General features: G+C 33.8%; 3 protein-coding genes across 4 annotated transcripts; all 3 read right to left on the reverse strand.

Annotated features, from left to right (window-relative positions):
* Positions 1 to 277: 277 nt before the first annotated feature.
* LOC120333278 (UBA-like domain-containing protein 2) lies at positions 278 to 8842 on the reverse strand. Its single transcript, XM_039400674.2, has 3 exons — positions 8561 to 8842; positions 2139 to 2198; positions 278 to 1989 (listed from the first exon to the last, which is right to left on the reverse strand). Exons 1-3 carry the CDS (start codon positions 8666 to 8668, stop codon positions 1822 to 1824), a joined length of 336 nt encoding a protein of 111 aa, XP_039256608.1. The 5' UTR covers positions 8669 to 8842; the 3' UTR covers positions 278 to 1821.
* A 2714-nt stretch (positions 8843 to 11556) lies between these two features.
* On the reverse strand, positions 11557 to 14698 carry LOC120333275 (uncharacterized). Of its 2 annotated transcripts, none has more exons than XM_039400670.2 (3): positions 14392 to 14698; positions 13813 to 13956; positions 11557 to 13592 (listed from the first exon to the last, which is right to left on the reverse strand). In XM_039400670.2, the coding sequence occupies exons 1-3, from the start codon at positions 14603 to 14605 to the stop codon at positions 13450 to 13452; spliced, it is 501 nt and encodes a 166-aa protein (XP_039256604.2). In that variant the 5' UTR covers positions 14606 to 14698; the 3' UTR covers positions 11557 to 13449. The 2 variants fall into 2 exon arrangements, with proteins under 2 accessions (XP_039256604.2, XP_039256603.2); XM_039400669.2 differs by having other exon boundaries at positions 11563 to 13610; positions 14392 to 14685.
* Positions 14699 to 15702: 1004 nt separating this feature from the next.
* LOC120333274 (uncharacterized) lies at positions 15703 to 20279 on the reverse strand. Its single transcript, XM_039400668.2, has 3 exons — positions 19899 to 20279; positions 16653 to 16796; positions 15703 to 16156 (listed from the first exon to the last, which is right to left on the reverse strand). Exons 1-3 carry the CDS (start codon positions 20110 to 20112, stop codon positions 15990 to 15992), a joined length of 525 nt encoding a protein of 174 aa, XP_039256602.2. The 5' UTR covers positions 20113 to 20279; the 3' UTR covers positions 15703 to 15989.
* Positions 20280 to 20643: the final 364 nt, after the last annotated feature.

Consider the following 20643-nt stretch of genomic DNA (forward strand, 5'->3'; position numbering starts at 1 on the left):
CAACTTCAGGTGTGAAATTGAATGATATGCAACCTAAAGCTGTTTACAGTGTATCTATATATGGCATACACCTGCCGGTACCTTTTTTCAGAGAATGGATAAAAGCTAATATTGGTCATGATAATTGGCAGTGGCATTAACAATAGGCTCATCTGGATATTATTCAACATCTTGAGTTGAATGAATATGCGAAACGCCTCATACAAAAAATTAAAGTATGGCTGACATACATATGCTTTATCCCAGCTGCAAATATTAGTCTTCTTCAACTCATAAATTAAACGAAGTTTCAAGATTTATTTCCATTTTTTTCTCAAAACACACAAAAAGATTGAGGCTCCTTCAAGAACAGAAACAGACGTTCAAAACATTGACACGTGAAAGATGTTATCAAATACATGATGCTTTTTACAAAACTTTGAAACTACAAGAACAAAAAAAAAATTCTGTCAATTCAAACCCCCTTAATGCGATTGAAAATTTGTAAACAAATTAATTGATTCTTCGCAATAAAGCTCAAAAACGTAACATATTTAATCAAGATTGGGTAACTTGAAATAATGCAAATAAAAAATGGGAAAATTTTTTGCCGCAATGTTTTCCATTCACAAATTTACTAAATTTGTAAACAAGTTTATCAATAATGAATAAGGCATTTCTGAGCTGAGCTTCTCATTATCTACTCTGTTCAAAAACACACTTGAACATTCTCAGCCATGTGTTTAACAATCATACTATGTTTAATATGCCAATTAAATTGTATGAACAAATTTATATTCATAGTTCAAATTTCGTGAGCAAACAAATAAATCTTAATGGAATTCTGAAATTTCAGCCTTACAGGTGTCTCTTATAATCATTCATAGCTAGCACTTACATAAAATATGATATTTTTCATTAGGTTATACCACCCAACACAAACCTAACTTTGCAATTTTACACCAACAAAAAACACCCCCTTAAGTGAGAGTGTGCTACACCTCATCATAAAATACAGAAAATACACACAGTGCAATCTGGTGGACCCGCTGAAAATTTATTAGAAATCCTATCAGTGGAAACGTCACCCAAGAAAAGAATTTAGTTTAAGTGGATCAACAATAGTCCATTTGTGATTTAAAAGAATAGCCAGTGTTTAAAATATTTCCGATTAAGCATGCCAAAATATATCCTGGTGTATAAATTAACAAATTTCCGATCTATAACACTCAATCCAGCACAATTCAAACTCATCTATAATGTTTGAATTATAATTTTATAGGTTGGACTATTTTTGAATGTAGCTTCCTCATTTGGTATAGCGTTACTGCTTTCTGGGACAAACATGACGTCAGGACACGTAAAGTGCGCAAATTTGTGAAATTTGAACAAGAAATAAACATGTTCGAATTTGTACATACATATTAACAAAGAAAATTCATCCTGAATTCAACTTATCACGTTCAAGAGTAACAATCAGGTAAATATGTCCGATTCAATTCTCGGAAAATTCTAATGTGACATTACCAGATTTAAAACGATAGCATAGCAGCGAAATCATGCGGAATTAATGTGGTGTCTGCTTGTGCACATATTTGTGACGCATATTTACGCTATAATGCAGTCTTCCACAAAAATAAAAGTGCATTTGTGTGGTAGGATTTAGACCGCCAAATAAGATATTGAAAAAAAGTGAAAAAAATATCATATCAGCGAAATAAAAAAGAAGTTTGGTTGTTTGTATTTTAAAAAAGTGTGTTTAATGTCCGTCGCCACCATTTTTGGTGATGCAATATTAAATGGGTGGTTGAACATCCAATTCACAACCACCCTTCAAAATCACTAACTCTTGCCTGGAACTTTCAGAAAGCCGATATTATTGCTCGCAGTTGTTGGTACAACTTGAGGACTTGTGCCTAGTTGTTTATCTGAAGTTTGCATTTTAGAAAATGCTAGTAAAGCTTCAGGGAATGCAGGAGGTGTCGCAGGTGTGTTGGCAGGAGGACACATCTGAAAGTATAAAAAAATCATTGATGAAAAGGATAATAAACTAAAAGCAAATCTATCATATATCATATAATAATAAAAATATAGAAAGAGTTCATTCATTCCTATAATATTTTGATAAAAACATAGTACAAATGAAAAATAATACTTACTGCATGCTGATTATGTTGTTGTGGAATACCTGATTCCTGGAAAAAATGACTTAATGCCGTCTGAAAAAAAAAGTTTATGATTAGTCAGACAGAGATACAAAACATTGTATACAATTACTAATTCACATTTTATTACTCATTACACAACAAATATTTACTTATAACGATTCAAAACATAAGAGTTTTCCTTGACGAATAAAATTGAAAATGACTCCGTAGATTAACAGTAAATCAATAATTCTCAAATATGCCAAAAAACACATTGTATAAAAAACATATAAATAAATTATGACTTTAACAACAAAACAACTTCAAAATTCATAGCTTTATACAACACTTCAAAGTATAAGTATCACACATGTACAAGTATATATTCATGATATTGTTGCAATATTAAATAAAGAGCTTTAAAATATCTCTATAAATATTTTATCATTAAAGTTTATGGCGTAAACCCAGATTATGACATACCAATCCATCCCAACTAAAACTAAAAAAATAGAATTTTTACTGTTTGATAATGTGAATATAATTCACTAATTTGATCTAGAACATAATATACCCAACATTGCACTGTATAGTATTAAGTTGCAACCTATTAAATAATATGTTATCGACGTGTGTAAGAATATGCAGCAAATTTATAAACCGCAAGTTTTAAAAAAACATTCCTAAAAAAGTACCACAATACAACAACACAAACTATATAGATGCAAAAATAAAAGAGGCCCTAAGGCATTCAAATAATCAGCGCTATTGCTTTTACTATAGCTTAAAAAATATTGATGAAAAACTAATTATTACTAGGCTTATCGTTGTCATCACTATTTGGTGTCATGAAAAAAGGTGGTTACATTTCCTACCAAATTATAGATGGCCCATAGCCATGACTCGATTTTATGTATGTATAAAGTTCGAGATGTGTGGTTTTTTACTCCCATTCTTATCACTAATGATTATTTTTTTTCATGTGCAATATTTTTTATTGTGAGATATAACTTCACTTAGGTGGAATACTAACACTTCTCAATCTTTTAATAATATGATATGTTGTTGGATTTGTGAAATTTATTGATAATATTATTGGAGGTGAATAACTTTTTGAAATATTTTTTTCTCAAAAGGAATTTCACCTATAAATTACTAGTCCTTTTTGTAAAAATACATTTAATTTAAATATTATGCAATAGTTAGATTAAAGGAGACTAAATATATAAAAATAACCATTATTAACATATATTTAAACTTCAGCTCAATTTCAATGTTCAAAACTTGATCACATGCTTGTCACTCACTATGAGAATGATGAAGTATACTCAAGTTGAGTTAAAAAATTCTGTAAATTAAACTAATTGATGTCAAGGTTCCAGCCAATCATATTGGGTGTCGCTGCTAGAAAACCAGTCTTGGTTTCCCGCGGCTTTTCTTCCCCAGTAAAAATGTGTGTTTAATTTTATTTTTGTCAATTTCGTATGTTATTTTTTACTGGATGAAAAAAATAAACTTGACTATGACTATAAGATTTACTCTTAAATTCAGTCAAAAAAGTAATAGGATCGCCAAACCAAATGTAAAACATCAAGCAAAAATTGACTTATATGTGAATGTTGTTCAATAATACAATGATATAGAAATGATAAAGCTGAGGCCTCTTATAGACTCCATTTCAATAACAAGTATATAACACTATCAAGTATTCAATAGCATAGGTTTATAAGCAACGTCATTCATTGTTTCCCATAAAACAAGAAGCAAACAAAGGATCTATTTATCATAGGAAACTATCAAATGACTGTTTACAGCCTCAATTTCTTAAATTTGATCTATGAACTATGGTGAATGATGCAATTACAAAATCATTTTATGAAATTTTTTCCAAACAACTAATAAAATTAAACTTAAAATGTTTATAAATTTGTACCACCCCCATAAAGGTAATTTCTTTGGAGATTAGAAGGATATTTGAGATTTCGATGATAATGAAGATCAAATGTGTTATTAAGCTTGCACATAACTTTTTTACGAAATTTGCTCAAAGCAAGGTCACGAACACTCATTTAGGAAATGAAGTACATTCTCTGAGCGATGATACGAGGGACCACTGAAGTGCCAAGTGCTACTAAAGACTATGAAAAATTATAGCGAGGACTTTCTCATTTGTAAATACTGAATGACGCTGGGCTTGGTTAAAGTAATGAATTACGGTCATGTAATTTAATAGATCATGACAATGAAAAGCTAAATACTCAGAACGCAACTTTATTAAACTTCATGAAAAATATTCGTCTGAATTCCTAAACTAAAAAATATTCATTTTCAGCCAACACTAACTGTGACATTTTTTGAACAAAAATAACCGAAATAAAGATGGACCATGTCTAAAACATATGCAATTTGTTTGAGACAATTTGCCTAGCGCTACTTTATGTGAAAACTGAGACAATTTTCTCACTTATTTCATGGCAATCAATCGAATTTACACCTGATAATAAAATACTTATGTTGGATCATCCATCATCAATATATCGTGACATTCTGAAAGTCTAGAACATTCTGAAAGTTTAGCTTGACAAAACTTCATTTGTAAACAAATTGTTATTTTCACATGATCCAGAATAGATAAATATAGAATAATTAAGATGACTTGGTAAATAGAATCAAAAAATATTACACTATCAAATATGGACAATTTTAAGTGATATAAAAATATTAAAAACCAACTGTGAAAAAAAAATCCAGAAAAACGTATTTCAGATTTTCTATCAGGAAATTCATATATTCGTTATATTATGCATTGAATTTATTCTACAACAGTCCTATATAAATATACTCCATTATATTTGAATCATCACAATTTAACTGAAAGTAGAATTCAATTGAATCACTAACAAAGCTGAACCTGTCTGAACCACAATGCAAACCTACAACATTGAAAGTATAGTAAGGTCGCGCCACATATGAATTGAACATAATTCATGATTTTTCAACATGACGTGATTACATTCTTACCATTGTCATACATGGTGAAATATGTCATAGAGAATAACATACACAGACAGGCAAAATTAAACAATCAATGATGCATGTCTCGTCAATGATGTTGACAACCATCTTAAATACGAATGTACTGAAAACGGCATACATACTAAATAGTACATATCATATGACATGTTAGTCATGACGCCCTTCCATGCAAAGTGGATAAAGGTAACACGCCCTTAATTGAACTCTGTAAAAGTTTAGGTGATAAATCCCATGTAAATACGATGTATGAAAAATATGTTTTATTTCAGATATTTCAGATTATATTATTCCATCGAATGACTCTGGTTTTCTATACTCATTATTGATATATGCCATTTCTCCTTACCTGTATCAAACATGTTTGCGTTATTTTCTATGTGACTGATAGGGGTATTTGGTTGTATTAAGATCTCTTCTAACAGTCAGATTTACATCAGGTTAAATGTGTTATACTTCATTCACAAACATTGACACTCATTTTTACAAAGACACTCAAGTTGTTGATCTGTGAATAATCTGCTCATCAGACTTCCCAACACTCATTATCTGTTTCAGGATTGCTGAGTAAGGAATTAAGTTAGGCACTGTTCTCACAGCACACATTATCACTCAATCTTATCTCATGATTTATTTGTTTATTTCTACCACGCAAAACATAAAGTAGTCTTGTTTGCCAAATTACAACAAAACTAGAACCAAGGTTACATGAACTCCCTTAACAGAAAATTTGCACAAAATAAACAAATATCTTCAGCTTATTAATCGTTTTCGTTCTTCATATCTTTCTTTTATAAATTTATTCAGTTACTTAGTAATTGATTAATTATCTTGGTATGTCCAGACCTTTGAATATTGCTTTTGAACTGAACTGAATAGGAATTTTCCATAACAAAGTACGAACGGTAGAAATTGGATACACTATTTGCATAAACATTTTCCAGAGATTTTTCTACAGATGAGAAAGAAATTATTATGTTTGAATAATTATTTAAAGGCAAATCTTGCTACTTGATAAAAGATTGCTATATGAACTTGGTCAGACCCAATATCTGTAAAGGGGAAGTGAGTATAGCTGAAATCACTCAATCAAATTAATCCTCCTTTTTCAATTGTCATACCATATCTTATTTAAAATGGCTAACTTACCGGCTGAAGGTTTCCGAGTGGCCCGCGCGGTCACGATGTCTTTCACAAACCTAAGCCACTATTCAAATCTCTAATAAAAAACTATTCCTCGTCGTTCAAACGCGCGAGAAGCACCACCCAGCTATCGAAAGCTTTTTTAAATCTCTTTGCGAAGAGAGATTCGAATTCATTTTTATCGTCTGCCATGTATTTTAATCTGTTTTCCTTCCCTTTTTTCTCTGAAGCTAGGAGAGGCAGTTTTCATGACCTCAAAATTTGACGGCACTTACTTGTAAGAGCAAATTTTTTCATGAATGAACCATGTCAAATCCCCAGTGAGATCACTAATTTCTGACAGTCATATTAAAATACGCTTCGCTACTTTGTCCAGCTACACCGCACCGAATATTGACAAACTTGTTGAATAAAAGCAGTGCCAAACTTCACATTGAAATATCTATGTGTGATAGACTTTACTGTATCTTCGTATTTTCATTGTTCTTATAGGTTTGGTGTGAGGTTTTTTATTCATTAACCTGTAGTCGGTGTAGTGAAAACTAGGAAAAAACTACCATGTCAAGTGGCCCGCGTAATCATTCGTAAACTACATGCGGCCCTTCAGCCATAAAGGTTGGACTACCATGATTTAAAGGAATAATGAAAAATATGCTCTAACCTATCTGGACAAGTCCTGTTTAGAATTCATATTTTTCAATATTTGTCCAGAATGTTTCCATTTTAACATACCGTATATCTTTATGAAGAATAAATTGCCATTCATCAGCAGTTAATACCCTGCATGAGTTCGCAGGTTCAAATCTCATGCGGAGATGGTTATGTGCAAGAGGATTGCTGGGCTCGTCGCCGCCGTAGGGTGGTTTACGTAACCGCTGGTCAGTTACGGCTTCCTCCACCATGAAGTCTATTCTTCCGAAAACAAATATCTAAACAACCACATACCCATCATGGAATGGAAACCTAACATGAGGCTGTGGTTCACCATATGGTTAAGGCGTCTTATTGCCTTTCCTCTCCCCCGGGATAAATATGTAACTCCTATCCCATTTAATCTAACTTATGCTTAATAACACTTTGTGTAACCCATAGTATTTTATCAATTCAATATAAATTGATAATTTTCACACAAAATCATAATCTTTGGTTAATGATCATTAATCACATAAATAACCGCAGTGAGTCCTGAAAAACTTTCATAAAAAAAGATAAAGCCTTTGACAAAAATTTCAATAAAAGTAATTACTGAAGCTCAATAATTTCACCCTGAGATTTAACAAACGAAATCCTGACTTGATAAATGAATATAAATCACTGTTTTGATTACAACGTGGTACTTGATATCGTAATGAAGTAACCGTTGCGGAAGATTAATCAATGTTAGAAGTTGGAATCAACTTTCCTCAAATCTCAATATGCTGATATGGGAGACGAGTATAAATTTTTGTTGGGTATGGAAACGTAAGCCGTTCATTTATAGATTAGAGTTTGGATTCAGATTGAGGTATAAATTTATTAACACCCTACTTAGCACATAACTACACCAAAATAAGTTTAAACCATTGCCCAACTGAATTTAATTTAAATGATGCCCAGTTTTTCAAACTATAGAAAGAGTGAGAGAGCATTCATTGTTTCGTCAGCCAGAAAACAAGCATTTCGATAATAAAAATATATACCATATACGCTAAGTTTAATCAGTAAAGTATGGAGGTAGCAACATGAAAACACGATAATCAGAGTCAGGTCTCCCGATTAATGCTTTTGAAACAAAATTGATTAATAATTCCCAAACTCAACATGGACTGGTAACCGCACACGAGGCAGTAGTTCGCAATATAATTTAGTCGTCTTATTGCAGTATCGGCTTTTCTTTGCCCAAGATAAACTGATATACCTGTATACGGTACCGGTACAGATAAATGTGTTGAAATATATAATGTCCTGAAAGTCATTTTCAGTGCTTATGTAAGCAAGTGAGTCTATAGGATGTTTATATAGGACCCACTTCAGTTGAGAATCGGGTTATTCTCAATGAATCCATAAATATGAGGCCTTTACCAATGGCTGAGTGAACCAGTTTTACTGTTTTATTGAAAAATCTGATAAAACATTAATGGTATATTCATATTTAGATATAGTCTTTGACTGATATTAATAATAGTAATCTTACTTTTCAATAGTCAACATATATATATTTATATAAAAATTAAGGAGTAGGAATTCGTTCAATATATTGAAAAGTCATAACAACAAACCTCGAATTGCCAGTGTGTAGCTTGTAAAATTTGCCTTGCTTCGTGGGCAGGACATCCCGCAGCTAACACAAATTGATTCACCATTACTTGATGCTTAAGTTCATCCATGATTAAAAGAAATAGAAAAACCTACTACACTCCGTGATTTCTTTTAATTTATACAAAAAACTGCGCAAAAATTCGGTAAACAAAAAGCAGCGCAGACAATAACAAATGAACCCGAGGGTTTGTTGACTTCTTTGGCTGACTGCTTACGTAACAATCATTCTCGCTCCTGATTGGTCAATAGCATACTACAAGGCGGAGTCCATAGCATTGTAAACACAAAATCAACACAAAGAAAAGAACTTTTACCGGTCGTCGACAGGTGGCGACTGTGGTTCGTGGATGATAAAAATTGAAAATATATATATACTAGTTCCTAATGCCATCACTGGCTGTTTACATCAAAGAGTCAAGAATTGATAACTTTTTTGAACGTATCACATCTCTGTTATAATTTAAGTGAGTAAATAAATAGGCTACACTTCTTTTTGGCCAAACATTCTAATTCAAATTCTGTACGCTTCTGTACGTTTTGCAGTTATTTTAAATAAAAACATGTTATTTATAAGTAAATGGATATCGCTTTTCATATTTTGTATATTTGAAAATCTCGTAATTCTTCACTTTGTAATTTTGTTTTTGATAAATGAAAATATAAGACATCCCCCGAAAATAAGCCCAAGTGTTATTTTTCGGAAGAAAATTGAAATAAGACCCTGTACATACGCGCATGCCTTCTGATTTTTTTTTTGAATCCATAAATCATCTTCCAACGGGGACAAGAAAAAATGGAATGTAGGACTTCCTTATTTGGTTGAGAAAGGAACGATACGGCCATTAACGTTGGATTCAAGTTGCGCATCCCATAAGACGCCTCAACAACGAACGGCAAAAAATTGCACCAAATAAAAACAATAACAACGATTCAGAAAAAACGATCGCTGGTTAGTGTGTTACCGGATACTGCAAATATGTCTTCATTCAGAACAAATTCAGCGAAGTTTTCTGGCAAGCACCGTTGCTACGTGAAACCAAAATCCGCTTACCGTGAAACTGCTTCTTGGTACGCGGCGTTGGTCCACTTCTATGTCTTGTTAACTATATTCTGGAAGATCTTATTCAAAGATGCGGGGACTGTTGGTATTAATCTTAGCTATTACGTAGTGTATAGTTGCGATAATAATAGTAGTAACGTCAGGCTAAAAATTTAAACACTTACTTACTTGTTGATGCCAACTCACGTAGAATTTTATTGTTTTTGTATTTTTGTTTTCGCACAAGACTAGTTTATTCTACCGGCACCCCACATGAATGATAAGCAATAAATCATCACGTGACAACTTTTCCACTACAAAGATGTCATCCTATCCAAGGAATAATACTTCGGGAATACTTCCATTGTTAACCCCTGACAGGAAGAAACTAAAAGTTTGTGCGAATTATTATTCGATTTGGAAAGTTCAGTCACTTATCCACTGTTTCAATGCTTTAGAACCAGAAGAAACATGCAATAGCAAAGCAAAGTCGGATGAATGAACGAGGGCTGGTTACCTTCAACAAAATATACTAAAACAACATATTTCAACAGGGGTTAGTTAAAATTTCGTCTCGAATCCAAACTTATTGGGGGAAGTAATTATTCAAAGAATTTGGTACGCGAAATAATATGCTATCTATACAGTAGTAGGCTACATTCGACAAAATATGGCTGCACTTTTTTGTTATTGTGCGCTTGGTAAGCGATTCTTGATGATATAAAAACTTTAAATTTTTTCTTCAACAGGAAAAATATACCCTAAATACTGTAGGATAGGATAGGATTTACATATTTATCCCGGGGGAGAGGAAAGCCGATAAGACGGCTTATCCATATGGCGAACCACGGCCTCTCGTCCGGTTACCATTCCAAGTCGGGTATGGGATTAGTTATATTGTTTGTTTTCGGAAGCATGGACTTGGTGGTGGAGGAAGCCGTAACCGACCACCATAACTTATTATTTAATAACCCAAATTCACAACGAAAATGTTGAATTTTATATCACCTTAAAATGAAATGACTCATTTGCATTACGTAGATCTCATCACGTAAGCCTATACATATAATCCAAAAAAGATTCTGAATAAAATAAGATTAACTGGATAATTAGCGAAGTTCGGCAGCATTGTATTGCAATTAAAACACATCGATTCATAAATAGTCTAATTTTCTGCAGATGAATTAACTGAAGAGATGAATGCAAATCCCATCCAGCAGGTAAAAAATGGTGAATTAGAGACCGACGATGAACAAGAGAGCAGTGACGGGAAAATAATCCATTTTAATACGGAATTAGATTAAATTACCTGAAAAAGAAACGATCACAGAAAATCGAAATTCTGAAATATCTGATAAAGATGCGGAAAATTCCGGAGAAAAAGAAGACGAAAAATCCGGCTCTTCTTTTTCAGTGGAGCTAAAAATATTAAATGAGGTAAATCAGATGAGAATAATTTTTTTAATCACGCTTTCGTAGCGTGAATTAATTTTTTATGTACATTCATAAGAAAATTTACATGATAATTTTTCTTGTTAAAGACTCGCATTGAAAAGGCTGCAGATGGTAAGGAATCTAGACAAATTGGTGATATAACCACCTCCGTGGAAATATCATTTTTAAAAATATCGCACGGCCCCACTGTTTCTCTCTCCGTCAACTCAAGTTCGACGTTGAAAGATCCTTATTTTCAATTCGAAGAAGATTCGGTAATTCTTTTTTTTAATTTACTTTTTCATTTTACTCCGCCAAGTATATTATCTACCAACTAACATATTCTGTATGTATGTATCTGTACCAGCGTTGTTCCAGATGTTGGACATTAATAAGAATGGCATTTTGTCAACCCCAATGCCGGCGTTTATTACACGTTCATGGAAAGTTTTGTTAGTTTTAGACGCAATATGGGTGGATTGTGATCATTGCGTACTTTGTTCAGGTACGTTTAAATCCGCGGACACTTTGGAAGGTGAATGACTTACATATTCTGTGTTATTGTTTGTAAACCTTGCCATTAAACATATATATTTGATGGAGTTGGCGGGTGTAATTCAAATGCGCTTTGATCGCTGATCGATAATTTTAAGACTTTCTCTTTGTTTCTAACAACAGGAATCGAATCAATAAAAACTGTAACAAAAAACATAAATGGGTTTGTAGTATCGAAAAATATGAAGAAGAATATCCAGCTTTCAAAATCCGAAAACTGTTTGAATTGGTATAATACTCTGTATCAAGATGTACTATATCAAAAGCCTGTACATGCATACTTTATTCTGACAATCGAATGGTTTTTATTTTTCAGTCTTCAACACGATTGGGCACCGAGAAAAAATCCGGTTCTTTACTACAATGACGCAATTTTATCGGAGATGCTTCGATGTTCCGTTGCAATTCGAATTGGAATCATGCTTGTTCAGATGGGTCTCACGGGAGATGCAATAAATACGTTTCCTGTGCATGTCTTATAGAGGTCGCACATTTTCAGAAGAAAAATACCGCAAACGATACTTATAATATTATTTGCCGAATGAGTCGTTTGGAGCGATCATATATTTTTATTAAAATGGAGATAGAGACAGAAAATGTAAGTTATAATTTAGTGATATTGATATTTAACGTGATGGACACATAGTTATGTCTTTGGCATAAAATTTATCATTAAGGTCTTTTTTGTATATTACATAGTGAAAATAATGAATTCATAGCAAGGTATGAACTTGATATAACCAATATAAATGGTGTCTTATCCCTTTTTTGATTATTTAAACTTTGAATTATTTCACCATTTATTATCTGTCAGGCTTTGCTTGAAAAAGAAACAACAGAAAGAAAAATTATTGACGAAAATTCAGAAGAAGCAATCAAGAAAAAAAATGTGTTTCCCAAAATTAGAAAATTGTTTGTTCCTGATTGCTGTCGTTCTACGACATCTATCAACTTACGTCTACTGGAAGAAAAACTTACAGATATCAGAGAACAACTTGAAGGTCTACGTGAATTGTGACTCTTATATAGGATTTTTCTTAATAAACTTGGAGAAGAAATGTGCCAAAAGGAAAATATGCCTTATAGTGATGAGCATTTCATGTCTGACTCTGTGGTTTTGCAAGAATCAAGTTTTTCTTTGTGATTTTAAATACATTTATTTACATAAATACGTGTGTTTGTGAAATGATTACAAGAAACCCCGTAGGTAAGAATACCGACAGGGAGATACTGGAATAATAATCAAGAAAATATGACAAAAAGAAAAACTATATATAAATGTGGCGAAATAGTGCGAGTTTGAAAATATTAGTAACAGGAGGTCATCAATTGGTTATAGTTAGAGGCGAAAAGCACAAAATACAACATTTTTTAATCAATACCTGTACCTCGCCATTGCTAGTAGGCTATTGGAAATGAATTAGTAAAAAGTCGATAATGTGACATATTTATGACATTTGAAAAGATGGTTGGTCGCTGAGCATTGCTTACTTGTTTTATATGACAAAGATTCATAGTTATGCACGTCCTGTTTGTGTCGAATCCTTACTCCGGTTGACATTAATAGACGAACGGACGGAATAAAAAAAGACTGTACCGGTACGGACCAGCAGTCTATCGTAAACGTTATTTATAGGTGCGTCAAATTGACATAAGTACAATGGCATTTATCAAAATTCGTGTAAGCAATATTGTAAAAGTAATGTACTGTGTACTATCTTCATCATAAAACATTTACGAAAAATAATCGAATACAGTATTAATCGTCCGTTTCTCCAAAACATTTATACAGAAAGCAAGCAATAAAGCCTTGAAATGTATCTACCGAAGTTCCCAACCCAAAATGAAGGAGTTGCCGATACTGAGGACAGCTACAACACAAGCCAGTGCGAAACTGTATCCAAATGTAACTCCTTGTTCGAATGCATGTGTGTGAGCAAGATATGCCACAAAAGATCCAAATCCTATGACGTTAAAAACACCTTAAAACATGAAAACTAATTAATGACAACGATAAAAAACGGCTCAAGTGCGATTGCAAAGTGTAGCGATTTTCAAAAGTTTATGGGACACATGTTTTGACATAAATTCAATCACATTAATGGAAATACACGCAACTAACGCTTCCATTTATTCACTTTTGGATGAAAAATTTATATCAGAATTTATGACTCATAAACATACCTGAAATAAAACTCAGTTTGGCACTTTGTGGATATGCTCGGATCTTCTTCAACATCGTTAATATGACAAGTGCAATACATGTACATCTCATAAATAATGCCATTATAACAAAAGCAGCAGCCGTTCTAGCGCCTCTGGTCGGATCTAAATTACATCCAGTCTAACTACAAAGCAGCATCAATCAGTGTTTGACGTTAATGATATGATATTGACATATTTCAGAGAAATGACAATGCAGACAAATGCTATGTTAAAATAATTTTTTACACAGCCATATATTTTGATATCAAACGATGGTCAATTTAGATTATTAGACACGGAGTGTGCAAATGAATTGTTCTGCTAATTGTTGTTGTTGGGGAATATGTGTTTTGGAAAACATTCGATTTTCTACGAAACTAATCGCCCAATCGTTTTCAAATTTTCAGTTCTCAAAGTTGGTTGAAGTAGATAGACGTTTATCAAATATAGTGCAATGATTGTTATCTGTACAAAACAATAATATTCGATTCTGATAAGCATATTTTAGAAAAGAATTGCAACAATTGACTATATCAGCAGATTATTCAAATTACTCACTCATATTTGCGCAACGGTCTGGACCACAAGCTCTGAATAATCCACCGTGATAATGTATTGTGGTCTCATTTTGTCCATCGTATACTTGAACTGTTCTGATCATCCAGCCTGTCGTTCCCAGCACCACAATATCAAGTATAATGTTTAATGACGTCACAATGATGAAAGTAATAGCAACTTTTTTGTATAATTTGCCTTCCACATTATTAAACATTACGTCAGTACGAGTTGGCGAGCGGTTGGTGGTCAACTCTTTTTGATGATATTAAGCGATAAGGTTACAAATTGAATTTAATAGTTTACATTTGATCTGACAACGTGGTTCACACATGTTCACAAAATGGTACTGATATGTAGGTAAGCTATACCATATTTTGAACTTTTTGCAAAACTAAGATTATCTATGACTGAATCAGGCATTTTAACAAGCCAACTATAGCAGGGGGTGCGCTAATCAACCGATTTCTTTGTCAGTTAACTCATGATGCACAGCTGCGGTGTGTGAATGATTAAATTGCAGATTTAAAATATGATGGAAATTTCCCAATATTTCTCCATGACACAGAGTCTATATTATTACTGAGAATAACCAGTTAAATGTTATTAGAATTTACTCTAGCTGAAGTCTAACTGAACTGCCTTAATATATGAAATACTTCAGTGCTTCAACGTATATTTCTTCAACTAAATAAATTTTCTCGCTTTTCATTAGGTGAGCATGTTATTTTATTTTAGCTAATTTGAATATGATTGGATGTACATTTATTGACGTAATTTGATAATTCAAATTAATATTTCTATTATACACGAAATTGGTTAGCTGATCTAATCAAAAACTATCTATCCAACCGGTTAATATAAGTTTGACATCAATGTCAGGGTGACTTCTCCACTTGTCCGCACCCCATCCAGGCATAAATGTTTCGAAAATCTTGCTATACTATTCATATGATCGCACCAAGATCATTTCTGTCTATGGCCATAACTCATCCGCGTATATTGGCTGAACAATACATCAGTTTACATGATAGTATTGATTTTGCAAAACATATTAAGGTATTTGATTGATTTTTCTGAAAACGATAAATACATAAATGGGTACTAAATTGTGACACGATATGCGTATGAGATCGATGAACTTTTGCAGGTCTGTCTGTAATCAAGGACTATAGTTGAGTCCAAATTTTGACGCGAATCAATAAACTTCTCCCGCTTGACAGAGAATAATTAGCAGTGCGTTTAACCACTAGCAATGCTGCCTGGCCCGATTTATAAACTTATCCAATATCCAGTCGAACTATTATGAATGCGTCGGGTGTTCGATTTATTTCATTTCAAATTGAAATAAAAAGGAAAATGCCAACCAGACTGAAATAAAGGTAGCATATTAAATGTTTCTAATCTCGGCAATGGATGACTTTGTCGGCAGAATGCACCGTTTTTTTTTATTTCTATTTTCCTAGAAAGCCCAAAGTACGACTCTACCTCAACGGTCACATATGATATTAGGAAAATAATCTTAATATGATGGCTTAATTAATCATATGGTAAATCACGACTCTTCGCCAATAGACCTGGCATCAGTGGTTCAATTAAGACTACTCGTGGCGACGTTCCCAACCAAGTAAGAAAGAAATTCCGATGCTAAGAATCGCTACAACACAAGTCAGTGCAAAGCTGTATCCAAATGAAACTCCATGTTCAAATGCATGTGTGTGCAAGAGATATGCTCCGAACCATCCGACTGTTATAACGTTGAAAATACCTAAAATATGAACAATGAACTAATTAAACAATTAAAATAACGATTGGATTATTTAACTTGGGTGACTTAAGCTTCATGCACATATAAAGCAAAGCTGTTTTAAATTCAATAATTTTTCTTTTTCAGTTGGAACACAGACTCAGTAGAGAAACGTACAGCATTGGTGTTTTATATTTAAAGAGTAAGAATGTATCCGGTACACAACGATACCATGCATAGAAAAAATACTTGAGCGTTGCTGGCAAACAAACATATATATTATTTAAAAAAAATACACGATAAAGTTCGTATATATATATTGAGAATTGTCAACTCTAAAAATTCAGTTGGTCTTGTACTTCTTCCAACTTCGTCAAATGGATGACAACTTGCATTTAAAATGTGGGTAGAGGGTTCATATTGAATTGAACATGGTTGCGTTAAAGATTACTCGTTTGCTGACAAGAGATGAATTACAGAATAAATTTCAACCTAACTCATTTAGACTTATATGTACCTGAAATGAAACTGAGTTTGGCAGTTTGTGGATTTGCTTGAATCTGTTTTAACATTGTCAACAGGGCTAGAATGAAGCAGGAGCACCTTGTAATCATCCCCATAATCAACATGGCAGCAGCTACCATAGCACCTTCGTTCAGTACTGAAAGTTGAAAATAGAATGAGTTATTGCTGTTTGTTTCGCTGTGCAAAATTCACGATAAAAATATTAAACGTGACAAAAGCGGTTCCATTACATTTGAACCCACGTACATTTGAACCCATGACAATTGCACCTGTATGCTATTGCACCTATGGATTTTTTTTTGTTTCACGGATAGTTAAACCCATACTAACCCTAACCCATGGGTTTTAGCACCCACATATAGATTGAACCCGTGGATATACGCATGGGTTCAAATGTACATGGGTTCAAATGTACGGTCACCGACAAAAGCAATTATTGTACACAAAGATGACTTATAGATCGTTTTTACCAGGGTTGAGATTTTTATTGTTTAAAAATCACTCATTATCTAATAACTAAAGTTCCATTACAATGTTATAAATTAGTGTTAAATGTACATGGTGAAGTATAGGTAGGGTTACCATATTTTTTTCACTTCAAAGCGGGACGCCTCCTGTAACTTTACAGTTTCCGATTTTACTACATAGGCCTATATTTAAGCCATCCCGGCTGTCTCCATTGACCATATTGTCATCTAGAGCAGTGATTCCCAAAGTGGGCGATATCGCCCCCCGGTGGGCGAAAACGATACAAAGGGGGGCGAAAAAGTCGAAGGGGGCGATAGGGGGGCGATTTCGCGAAACCTGTTTTTGGTCGGCGCATCGTGCGCTTGATTACTGTACTCTGCGTGCTTTCGTAGGTTTGAATCACGTGGGCGATTATCACACGCGAAAGGATTGCTGGACTCGTCTTCGCAGTAAGGTACGGTAGTTTGCGTATCCCATTGGTCGGGAAATCTGTAGTAATCTGGCCCGGGACGCTTCACTGAATGAATCTTTTCCCGACCTTTGACCCCGGAAAATTTTTCCCATACTTTACCATTCTAAAATTTTCGGTGTTCATTTTGAGAGTGGTTTCGCGAGTTGTTGCATATGAAATGAAGTATTTGTTTCAAACTATCATTCTAATTGATACCATCCAAAAATCTGTTTCAATGTGTCTAGTGTAGTCTATCACAGCTATTTCTACACTAATTTTTGATCACTGTAATTGAAGTGAAACTCTTAGGAGGACAAGGTGATCATTGACTTATTTCATTTAAATTTTCGAAAAACAACTAAAAACTAACGAATATAATTCAAAATTGCGAAAATGAGGTAATGTTCACGACCACGCCTGAAAGTCTGTCTGAGTGAGGAATGCTTCTGAGCGGATGCGAAAGGGGGCATTATTACGTTAATATTTGCATCTTCCTGATTGGCCAATGTCACGAAGTAAACAAGAAAGTCTTTGCCAGGAGAAACACCCAAACGGAGGTTTTAACGATGAATTAACTTTATTTCTTATCTACGCTCGAGGAGTAAATTACATTTTTTTTACGTAACAGAATTTATCGTGAGACACGTTTAGACTAAATTTAATTATATCCTAAAAATTATATTGAACAACTACTCGTTTAACGAGCCTACAATTCAATTATAATTAGACAAATGCAAACACGCAGAAAAGTTGATGTTGAGTGCAGGGGTTCAATAGCGCAGTAAATATTCGAATATATTGCAATGCAATAAGGAAATCAAATTCATATTCTATTCGAGAGATTCATCACAGCTTCATTTTTGTAAGAATGTATCTTCTCAAAGAAAATCTTTATCAAATTTTCACAAGCCATGCGAAAATATTCACTTCAATGTTTCGAAGTACATATTTGTGCGAACAAATATTTTTGAAAATGAACATTACAAAGAACTAGGATTAGTGATGCCCATTTAGAAAATCTTCCGATCTTGGCGTCGTAAAGCTATCAAGCGTGATGCAGCAACAAGACAGTGTCACATCAAATGTCATTGTAATAATTTTTTAATAAGACGACTGAGTTGAGTTCACGAATTGACGTAAAATTTGCTGACCCCTGAGCCATCCGAATCCACGAATTCAAAACAAATGGCTGATTAATTCTATGGACTGGTGATCGGACTGGAGGACGTGGTAGGATGAGGAATGGGGGATGAATTTCACCGAAGACCGTTATGTATCATGTATTTTGATGAAGGTTATAAGGCTGTAGAGATGAATGAGATGTACCTAAATCATTAGTATAAAATTTAGAAAAATCATCTTGTTTTCATTATTTCAATGTAAAACGGGGTGTGAATGAGAGTTAAATGCTATAAGGCAATAGTACACTGCGGTTTTTGAGGAGGTAGAACCCTGGATTCTTTCATTTCCGACCTCTGATATGGTGAAAAACGGGTTTTCAGCAGTGACACTATTGCTATCAAAACAACCAAATCGCCTTTCCATCAGTAAACGGGGTAATTTTAGATATGATAAAAAAAACTCGCTGAAGAACACCAAGCTCATCCATCTCATTAAAAAACACTATGTATAAACTATGATTTGTCTCCTTATTTGGTATGTAATATATTCGTTTAAGACTTCCAATTTTTTTTTGCAGTGCCGGGGGGCGATGAAGTTGCATAAACTACTGTAGGGGGGCGATGGTACAAAAAGTTTGGGAACCAATGATCTAGAGTTCATGCGCATATTCACTGTCTAAATATCGGGTTTAGTTCGAAAAATAGAAAGAAATAGACGCTAGCGATACAAATGATCCGAATTTAGATTTTTTATGTACAGCAAAGGGAATAAAGATTAATAAAATAGTCTCCCGTTTTCAAGCATTGAGAATTTACTTATTCGCCCAAGCATGCTTCTCTATAGATAACATCTTTAAAAAAAACATTCAATGTTACATTCCCGTGAACGTCCGACCAGGACGAAGTAGAATTGATTTTACATGTGATACGTTCGCTAACAATGTTAGCGGGAAACAACGAAACAAACAAAATAACGCATTCACCTTCAGTAAGTACCCAAGTACGCTAGCGTTGCGCTATACCCGCAACAACAGTAACGAGAACGAGTTCGTATTATGCTGGATGGCTGAACTCAAAAGCGGGACTTTTGGCTGACTTGTCGGGACGGCGGGACAAGACGCTAAAAATCGGGACTTTCCCGCCTAAAGCGGGACATATGGTAAGCCTAAGTATAGGAGTATATGCAAACAAAACTCACTCATGTTTGCGCAGCTGTCAGGACCACATGCAACAAAAATTCCGCTTTGATAACGTATTGTGGTTTCATTTGTATTATTCAAAGCTCGAACACTTCTGACCATCCACCCTGTTGACCCAAACGCTATAATATCCAGTACTATATTAAATAACGTCACTGTGAGAAAAGCGATAACAACTTTTCTGTATGTTTTTTCTTCGTAACCATCAAACATTTTTGCTGTGCCGAATTTGCTAGAAAAAAAAAATAAGGATAATAATTATTTATTCCCATAACAAGTTTCAGTGGGGTAGTCACTCTCGTGTCTCGTCGTCATCTCGAACAATACTCTGTTGGACAATCAGCCATACAAGGCTATACCGAGTAGAAAGACTGAATCTATCCGCGAGTACTGACTACAAAATATATATATATAATTATAAATGACCAAAGATGGCTGCTAGACAAAAGCATCGAGGTTTTCTATCAGCAATGGTTTATACATTTCAACTACTCCCTAATATATTATCTATACTCCGCCATCAAGTCTTCATAGTAGTTTCCAATTAGCAATTGCAGCTTAAGTTTAATGTCCATAGAACGCTAACGTAAATTCATGATGCAGTTTAAAAACTATAGATTTTTTGAATTTGAAGTAGTAGGCTAGTGTGGTTAAGAATTCGTCAGATGTAAACTAACTCGGCTCGGCTGTTTAGCGTTAGGAATATGTTTCTCATCGCACCTCTGATTAATAAAACACTCAGAC

Source organism: Styela clava, chromosome 13, assembly GCF_964204865.1.
Source record: "Styela clava chromosome 13, kaStyClav1.hap1.2, whole genome shotgun sequence".
Taxonomy (NCBI): Eukaryota; Metazoa; Chordata; class Ascidiacea; order Stolidobranchia; family Styelidae; genus Styela; species Styela clava.